The sequence below is a fragment of the Poromitra crassiceps genome (genome assembly GCF_964638095.1).
Source record: "Poromitra crassiceps genome assembly, chromosome: 4".
Taxonomy (NCBI): domain Eukaryota; kingdom Metazoa; phylum Chordata; class Actinopteri; order Beryciformes; family Melamphaidae; genus Poromitra; species Poromitra crassiceps.
Window position 1 is genome coordinate 19,582,022 of NC_139626.1, and position 9,441 is coordinate 19,591,462.

At 40.6% G+C, this 9,441-nt stretch overlaps 1 protein-coding gene across 1 annotated transcript; it reads right to left on the bottom strand.

The window, feature by feature from the left end:
• Window positions 1-1,223: 1,223 nt before the first annotated feature.
• On the bottom strand, window positions 1,224-6,964 carry sgca (sarcoglycan, alpha; the record flags this gene model as incomplete). The annotated part of the gene is made up of 11 exons (XM_083634505.1): window positions 1,224-1,298; window positions 1,409-1,435; window positions 2,875-3,054; window positions 4,184-4,210; window positions 4,528-4,733; window positions 4,944-5,112; window positions 5,289-5,496; window positions 5,623-5,692; window positions 6,291-6,442; window positions 6,544-6,675; window positions 6,928-6,964. The coding sequence occupies 11 exons, from the start codon at window positions 6,962-6,964 to the stop codon at window positions 1,292-1,294; spliced, it is 1,215 nt and encodes a 404-aa protein (XP_083490631.1). The 3' UTR covers window positions 1,224-1,291.
• Window positions 6,965-9,441: the final 2,477 nt, after the last annotated feature.

Sequence of the window (9,441 nt, forward strand, 5' to 3'; positions counted from 1 at the left end):
TGCTTACAAAATCACCAACTCAAATGACTACAGACGAAATGGAAGAAGCTATCCTCATGCTCAATCACATCTGAGTTGACATAATAGACAAATCATAGCCCTGACTCAGACTTGACTCCAAGACTCAACAGTCCCTCCACACAGTCCGGAAACCCCGACTCAGCCCCACACAAGGACAAAATGGATTGATATATTTTAAGTTTTTCATTTCATAAAAACTATTATTTGCAATAAAAACTTATTGTTTGAATCATATATCTGCCTCCTTTGCTGTCTTTTGTCCCAGTTTTTTATGCATTATATCCTAACTCCTTTAGTCAACCTTGAGCTTACACTTTTATTGCCAACTTGTAGATGTCCACTGTGCCCAAGCTTACCCTTTTAAAACATCTGAATAACAGACAAGTAACTTGTTAACTGATAACCTATTAAGCCACTAACAGTTTGACTTAAAGGGTGATTTACACAACCTGAATATTAATCTTGTTATATCTATACAGAGACACTATGAATGTACCATGTGGAGTATCTAGTAATAGTTAGGATTTTACATTAATTTCAAGACAAATGGTTCAAATTCTGGCCTTGTGCTTATGCAGACCAGATTTATGACTACCACCACTACTACAAAAGCATTGGCTTTTCATTGTGACAACCAATTACTTAGATCACCATTCAGGAACAGTTTGTTTAATCCTTTCCTCACTGAGCACATCTATAACCATGATCAGAAGTGTACAGTAGAAGCAGCACACTATCTTCATCCAATGGACTCGGAACACCACAAAAGCAACACCTCAGTAAGCTGTCCACTCATGGCTAACACATCTAAGCTTATCAGGAAGCTAGGATTTGAAATTATGACAGTTTGCCTAGAAAAAGTCCATTGCTTAATAAGCCTCTTTGACAGCCACCATTTGGCTTACCAACCACCACTGCTACTTACTACATATTACTTGCAAACTTGGTACACTTGTGCACCTATCAACTCTGACTAAATGTGCAATTCAGTGTCTATATTATCTGACATATAACCTCCAAGTCACCAGAAGCTTGGACCCCGCATCGCCGCTTGCGGCTATATTTATTATTGGTGTTGAAAGATACTGAAACAAAGAATATCATAGACTGTAGTGGCAAGTGACAATTAAAGAAATCAGATACTGTTAATTTATTGAAATGGCAATTTAGGAAAAGAAAACAAAAAAGTATCACTCAAAATTGCACTTCAAACTCATAACCAGTAAAAATCAATATCACATCCAGCATTCAAGTTTGTCCATCGTTGATCTTACTTCCTGCAAAAACACACATGATGAGATCGTAAATGCATAAGATAACACAGATAATAATCCATGTTAAAATGTAAATATCAACCAGAATGCTAAAAGTAAAGTGCAACTCTCACCTGGGCAATGTGTCACTGTAGGGGTCACTATAAAACAAATGAAAAAAGATTGCGTTAAGTGTGGATTTTCCTTTACTTTCTATGGCAAAGAAAACACATTTCTCCATTCAAATCAGCACCACAGTTGGCAGCAGGCCAGCAGCTGTGTTCAACAAGCACCACTAGATGGAGAAACACGGCACAGATCTCATCGATCTAATAAATTATCATCAGACTGTAATGTCTTATGACGATCATCTCCTACTGTAATGTCGTATGACGTTCGCACAAGCATGTTTTGTCAAGGCACGTCTGAAGACAGACAAACCGGTGGTTTCACAACTGTACAGTAAATGTCACCATCTCTGCTCTTATCAAAGTTAATCACTTAAACCCCCCCCCCCCCACCCACCAATTTCTGCATTGAAGAAACTATTCTGAGGGGTTTTGGTTTCCCTCTATGTGCCTTACATTTTTGGAATATTTATTAATTTATTCACTCATTCGTTCGTTCGTTCATTTGTTTGTATCTTGGGGTAATAATTTGAAAAGAAAAAAAATCCTACTCCCTGGAAAACACTATTTGTTAGGGCTGTGCAATAAAATCGATACGGCAATATATCGCAATACTGTATCGATATTTCAGAGAAATATCGTGATATATCGCCATATCGATTTTTTTGTACAGCCGTGTGTTCAGTGACACAATAAGAATACTTTTTATTTCAATGCGTTCAGTAAGACACTCAACACTGGGTAGTTTTGACTCAATTTGTCCACTAAGTTATCAATATAAAGTGATGTACATATTATTACACTACCTGGGTGGTGCACAGCGTGTTGTATATCTAGCTCTATTTTAAATTTTCAGTCAATTATGTAGAGTATTGCAATATATTGCAATATGTATTGTATCGCAATGTATCGTGATACAATCGTATCGCGGCCCATGTATCGTGATACGTATCGTATCGTGAGGTCCTTGCCAATACCCAGCCCTACTATTTGTTCTAACTTTATTATTATATTAACATAATAATTCTAACAATTCAATAGCTTGTTTTCAGGTCACGTCAAGGGGCGATACTGTATAGTGGGCGATGATCATGCTGGAGGCCACCAGCAGCAGACTACATAGGAAGCGATAGGAAAGCACTAGCAACACTTGGCAAATCGTACAAGTTGCTGGAAAAATCGCTTCTCTTCATTGTATATGGATCATATCCTATATGTTTTGCAATCTTCGGGTGATACCTGCAGCGCGGAGCGGCATCCAACCCTCTTGCATATTCGCTTTCCTCCATTCTCCAGTAGCTCTGGAGGGCTGCCCTCCCCCGCCGCGCTTGGATGTCATCGGAATCACGTGGTTGCAAACAAACTATAATTCTAACTCATTTTTCTTCTTTCTCTTCCTCTTCTATTATTAACAAATAACTGTATAAATCAAACAGTGTAGTAATGGGAAGACAGGGAGGTGAAAGCCTTACTGCTGGGCCATGATGAGTGGGATGCTGGGGCTGTCAGAGTGCAGAGGTGACGCTCTGTCTCCGGTCCGGGCGTTGAACATGGGCAGAGTGGACAGAGGTGGAGGTACGCCGCGGCCTCCGGCCATGCTCCTCAGCTCGTCACTGTTCCCGTGGATGGTGTGGTGGTGATACAGCTGAATTCTGAAGAAAATGGAACATCACATGCTGTGTTTTCCTAATAAGCAACTTGGATTCTCTTGAGCAGGGCCACCAATAAGGGGGTGGGAAGGGGAAAGCTTTCTGGGGCTCAGCCGCTACGGGGCCCATGGAGGCCGCCCACATCTGCAGCCGGCATTATTGTCTTTCAGAGGCTCATTTTAAAGCTAGAGTGAAGATACTGGTATCACTTGAAACTAGTACACCTAAGGCATCCATTGGTCCCACCACGCCATGCTAGCTTGTCTGGAAAACACTGCAAAAGTAGGCTAAATTTTGGCAAAGGGGTCCCTTGACCTTTCATCTCAAGATGTCTGAATGAGAATGGGTTCATACTGCCAGTGTTGGGCAAGTTACTTTCAAAATCTAAGATACTACATATTACTAGTTACTTTCATTTGAAGGTAATAAGTTACTTTACAATATTACTGTGTGAGTCTGTGTAGAGTAACGTGTTACTAATTACACTACTTTTGCCTTACTTTCCTTCTATAAGTTTCTCACCAAAAACTACATTTTACAAGATTAAATTTTAACACATTGTGATAACGTTAGAATTTGCCTTCGCCCAATACACATTTTTACTGAGTAGATGAATGCATCATAATGTAATTCAATGCAACTTAACGAGTAGCTGATAGCAGCTGTTTCAAGTTGTATCTTGCGTTACTTGACATAGTAACTGGTACAATATTACTGAAATCCTATTGGTAATAAGTTATATTACTGCGTTACTGCTAAAAGTAATATATTACCTGTAATATATTACTTTTCTAATGCGTTGCCGCCATACTGCATACTGGGGTCCCTGAACAGTCTTGGGTATGACTGGAAAGCTGAGACTATATTGTGGATTCAATTAGCCCAATTATATTCGTGTGTGACGATGTTATAGCCTGGGTAAACCCAGCCCCCAGTGACCTGCTCTCAGGCTCACCCTGCTTACAGTCACTAGTGACTGGGAACTGAGAGAGCAGGTCACGTGGGGGCTGGGTTTACCTAGGCTAACGATGTTAGCCCCGTAGTACAGTAGGTATCGCACAGGTAGTGTGTTTAATGCAATTATGTTTGTTAACAGTCACACACAACAACTCAAGTGTTCCCAAGTACTTACTGGTTTGTCCTTGCATTCCTTTTCTCACTGTAAAAAATAAGACGAATTAAATGTGTCAACAACTAACCAAGACAAGTAGTGACAGTTTATCAGGTTTACTGTAATCAATATGTCTGTATCATTATGGCTGCAGCTGCTTACTATAATAGATATAGAATCTATATCTATTATAGTGATGATGATTGATCTATATTATAGATCAATCATTCACTCAGCAGATATAGACGGTTTTCACGGAATGGTCCACCTTAATGATTTTTTTCTGTTCTGTCCATAGCAAGCTGCAACAGGAAGTGAGCTGGGGTTCAATTTAGAATGTTTTTGTTTGTCAAGTCTATACGTACACTCCCTGTCGTCTGCCGAACATGATGTAGGATAGCAGAAGGCACAGGATGATGGCCAGGACCAGGGGAACAATCACTGTCACTATGTAGTCTGGCAGAAAGTCTCTGCTGGGGGGAGACTCAGGAGGGTTGAAGTCACCACCAGCCTCCACAATCCCCGGGCCCATGGGGGGAGCAGGTGGAGACGGCTCCTGCTTTGACACGATCTACAGGGAGAAATAACAGACACATCACATTGCATTTGGTCTGTTTCGACTCATTTAAACATATTTTGTCACATATTACATGACCATATCATAATGAGAACATCTTGACTCTTGCATACTAGGCATATATAAACACATATCTCATTGCTCATTCAGAAACATATCATAGGCTATATTTTTTTAGTCATAATAAATTCATAAATTACTCACAAGCTCAGTCTTGCACCAGGAGATGCAATTTGAGGGGATTTTGCAGAAGTTGCAGCCTTCAGGGATTTTGATCTTGCCCCCTGCCGTGCACTGCGTTTCATGCTCTGGTGTCAGCACTTTCAGAAGGCACTCGGAGAAAGGCTGCTCCGACCCCACCTTCACATACACACTGAAACACAGCAGATTGTTGCTAGTTACTGTATAGGTATTCCAAGGCTATGTACATGCAGCAAGGCTCTTCTGACATTCAAAAAGAAGAACCAAGAATGCAAAACAAACTTGGAATAGTTTGATGTGATATTGAGGTAACATCTTGGCTCATAACTATCACCGTATTAATTTTACCCCTCAAAGTGTGCCGCAAGAGGGAGGGGCACTCTGCCGCCGCGGTCAAGGGCATTGGAAATATTGACGACCTCCAGCACTTCTGTCCCCCACAGCTTCTGCAGGTCCTGCTTGATCGCGTCCTGAACAGCAGAGGGCAGCACCTTCTCAATGTTCCTCAGATTGAGGAAGAACTCGGCCTGATAGTGCAGGATCTTGGGATCTTTCTCTGAGGGACCATGTGAGTGACAGCAGTGATGTGATTTATTTATTTGGTCAATCAACTCTTCATCTTTCATAATGTCATTTATTCCATTGTTACCACTGCATAATGCATTTGTGAACCCATGCATACCTGTAACTGCATTGATTATGATTGTTACTCGTCTGGATGCTTCATAGGTCCGTTGGTTGATGGCATAAATCTGTCAGACATAGTTTGAGAGTTTGTAACAGTAACAGAACTGCTGTGAAGGGCCTATATAATACCAAAGCCATGCCGTTTCGGGGCGTGGCTGGGACCTAAGAAATGTCATTCTGTCATTTTTCCATAGACGTTTTGTAAAATGCTTATAAAAATAGTTTTACTTGGTCAAACCAAATGATTCAGCTATATTTAGAATCAGGAGAGACATGTAACATTTCACTCTGACCAAAACTATGAAAAAAGCCAGATTTAAAACAAAAATGTTTTTATGTTTTGGTCTGAGTGAAATGTTCGATGGATTTCCCCCTGTATGATTGCATCAGCCCTTGCTCTTTGATTTGAAGGGATTAACACCCAAGCCTAACTAATTCTGTACTGTAAATTGCTGTCATTTTTTCTGCTATGAAACGCTATTGATGTTGTACTGGAAAATACATTGACGTGATCCATGGCAATAGGAAGTACCGTACTCACTAAACAACAAAATAGAAATGCAAGATATAGCCTACATTGTGTAAAAGTGGTGTAGGGTGGAGATATATATATATATATATATATATATATATATATATATAGGGTAGATGGAGAGCACATACCTCAATTATACTTTTGCCAGGGGATGTCGGCGTGCCGTAGAGGAAGCCATTATCAGTGGGGCGCCTTTGCGTGAAGCGGAGCCACTCTGGGAGGTCTGGGAAGTTCTGCAGGTTGCACTTAAAAATCATGGGGTCATCATACAAGTACCCAGCTTTACGGCATTCAAAGGGGGAGTACAGAGATATACAAAATCAGACATGTATTATCTAATGATTTAGCCTGAGCATGAATTCATTTGATTGAAGCTCTTACCACCATAGAGTTTTGTCAAGGGTTCAAAGTCATTTATGAACTTCTCTCTCATCAGCTCGTACGTAAATAGCCTTCCCACAGGAATGTGAAATTTGGTGTCTGCATTGGACCCCAACAAAATGACAGCACAAACTGTGTAGAGAGTAGCACAAGCACCAAACATTTCTTTTAGCTGAATGGTCTAAAAGACTACCGGTAAATGGAAAACCATGACTTTACAATAACAGTTGTGATGTCATGTGACTGCACCTCCAATCTTACATGTCTACAAGATTAAGTAGGCCTACTGTATATAGCCTAGCAAATAATGCAGATTTGAAAACATGAGGACTTATCCATGTTGTCATATTACATGAAGTGAAGTAAATTGTAGAGTAAACTTGCCTGTTAAAAAGAAGACCCAGCTCCCGTTGCCTGCCATCTTGTTTTGGCCTGTGATTGACAGAGCCAAGCGGAGAGGGCTCGGTCAGCTACAGACATTTCAGTGCTATTTTTGCACCATGCACTCACCTAATAACATCCGAGAGGGTGTCTGTGTGTGTGTGTGTGTGTGTGTGTGTGTGTGTGTGTGTATATACTGTATATGTGTGTGTGTGGAGGGCTGTAAGGCAAAAAGCTCTATTATTCTTGCTGTTCAGAAATCATATTAATCTTTCTGTCAATCTAATCAATTCCAAAAATTGTTGAATGAGATTATAAATGCACCAGACTATTTTTCCGCTTATTATTATGACGGGTCATTTTAAACTTGATATAGCCTATCCATCCAGGGAATGTTTTACTGAGCATACTTATCTCTTTTCTCTTTTGTACTAAAGCAGTAGAATTACAACAGCAGGAAACTAGTCATCTCTGTGTCTGTGTGTCTTCATCTGTCAAACTCAGTCTGTCTGTACACACCATAGGTAGCCTACTACACACCAACACCACAGAGTCAGATAGCTAGATGGCACTACTCTCCTACCTGAAGTTTATCCTGTTTGACATCACCTGTAGCCATCTACTCTTCAGTCTGAGCTGCATCTGCTGTTGAGTCAAGGGGAAGGTAGTCTCGTTTTCCAGACTCTCTCCCTATACCTCAATTTGATAACATTTATCTAACAGAACAATATTTTATTTTGTAGGTGGATGTAATTGTGTGGAAATTAAAGTCCTATTTCATTCTCTCACTGTCCCAAATATAACAAAAATAATAGCTGAATTCGTCATGGGGACCCTGCAGGGGACAGCCTCAAGGGCACCTGAGGGCACACATCCCACTTTGTGAACTGCTGAGAAAGGTTTGAGGAAAGGGCGGGTGGCAGTTTAGTAAACTACTAATATAAAAATATTGTGGTGATCATGTCCATCTTTCCTGTCTGTCTGAAAAGACCAAATAATAAAGTATAGCTTATATAATATATTATATTATATATATAATATATATACCGGTATATATATTATATAATATATATAATATATTATATATATATACATACACACACACACACACACACACACACACACACACACACACACACACACATATACATATATATACCACCGCCACCCGGGTCCGCTTCTAGATAACTCCAGAGTTCCAGGGCATGTCTGAAAAGGGCTTCAGTCTGAGCTGCATTATTCAGCTGTTAAGGGGAAGGTTTCCAAACATTTTCACGACACCCACCCCCAATAGATAGCCTATTAGCCTACATGTAGCCTACCTCCATTTGATAACATTTGATCTAAGAGACCAAGATTACTGTCTGTGACCAGGTAAATGTGTGGAAATATCATTCTCTCACTGTCTCAACTATGCCAAATAGCTGAAATGAACATTTCATAGGGACCCCTGGGGACAGAGCCTCAGGGGCCCCACGGCCCATGTGAACTGCTGAGAAAAAAGTTTAATGAAGGAAAGGGCGGTGGCAGTTTAGTAAGCTATGAAAATCTTTAGGTTTTCTTGTCAATCTTTCCTGACTGTATAAAAATACCAAATAAGCATATCCTTATACAAACCAGCCACACCAAAAAGGGAATCATTTTTCTGTCACATAATAATATTATTACAATGTATCTGATAGTATTTGTAATGTATTCTCATTTGCAGGAAGTGACAATGTGGCCTACAAATAACGGATGTGTTATTGGCTAAAGGGCTTTGACGTGACTAGCTGTTACTGGGTCCTAATGCTAGCCATGTTTAGACAACCACTTCAGTCTGCAGGGGCTCCCAAACCTGTCAGATCTGCATCAGACCAGGCAGGGACACACATTTCACAAGATTTTCTCCCAAAGAACCCCAGCTAAGATTTTTGATGGTTATGGCTATGTTAGAATTGAATCGAATTGAATCGAATAGAAAACGTTCTTGATCCCCAGAGGGAAATTGAATCGTCATAGTGGTCAAGCCACAGAAAAAAAGTTGTGACATCATCAGTGATGTCACAGCAAGAGCAAGTGAGCAAGTGAGCCTGTAGCGGTCGAGCTGCAGGCGGTCGAGGCCATGCAGCAGCTGAGCCTAGGAATTAGCTGATCCTGGGAGCACTGTTTGTGTGGTCATCAGTGATATATTGATCTTATCACATGACTGATGATGTCATAGGCACTGATGATGTCATAGGCATTGTGACATCATCAGTGGGACAACAATGTAAGCAAACAGTCCCCACTTGAAACAAACAGTGCTCCTAGGTTCAGCGGTTAGACTCGAGTAATTGTGACATCCTTGATGATGTCATAGACATTGTGAGATCATTGTGATGTCATCAGTGAGTGATGTCTGTATTATATAAATGAAATATGTAGCAGTACTACACGGTAGTGTCTGAAAGTGTAGTTCGCACACCTAACAATTATGGCCTAGCAGTCGCCCATAGAACAGCACAGTCAGGCAGGTACCCTGTCGCACTAGGACCC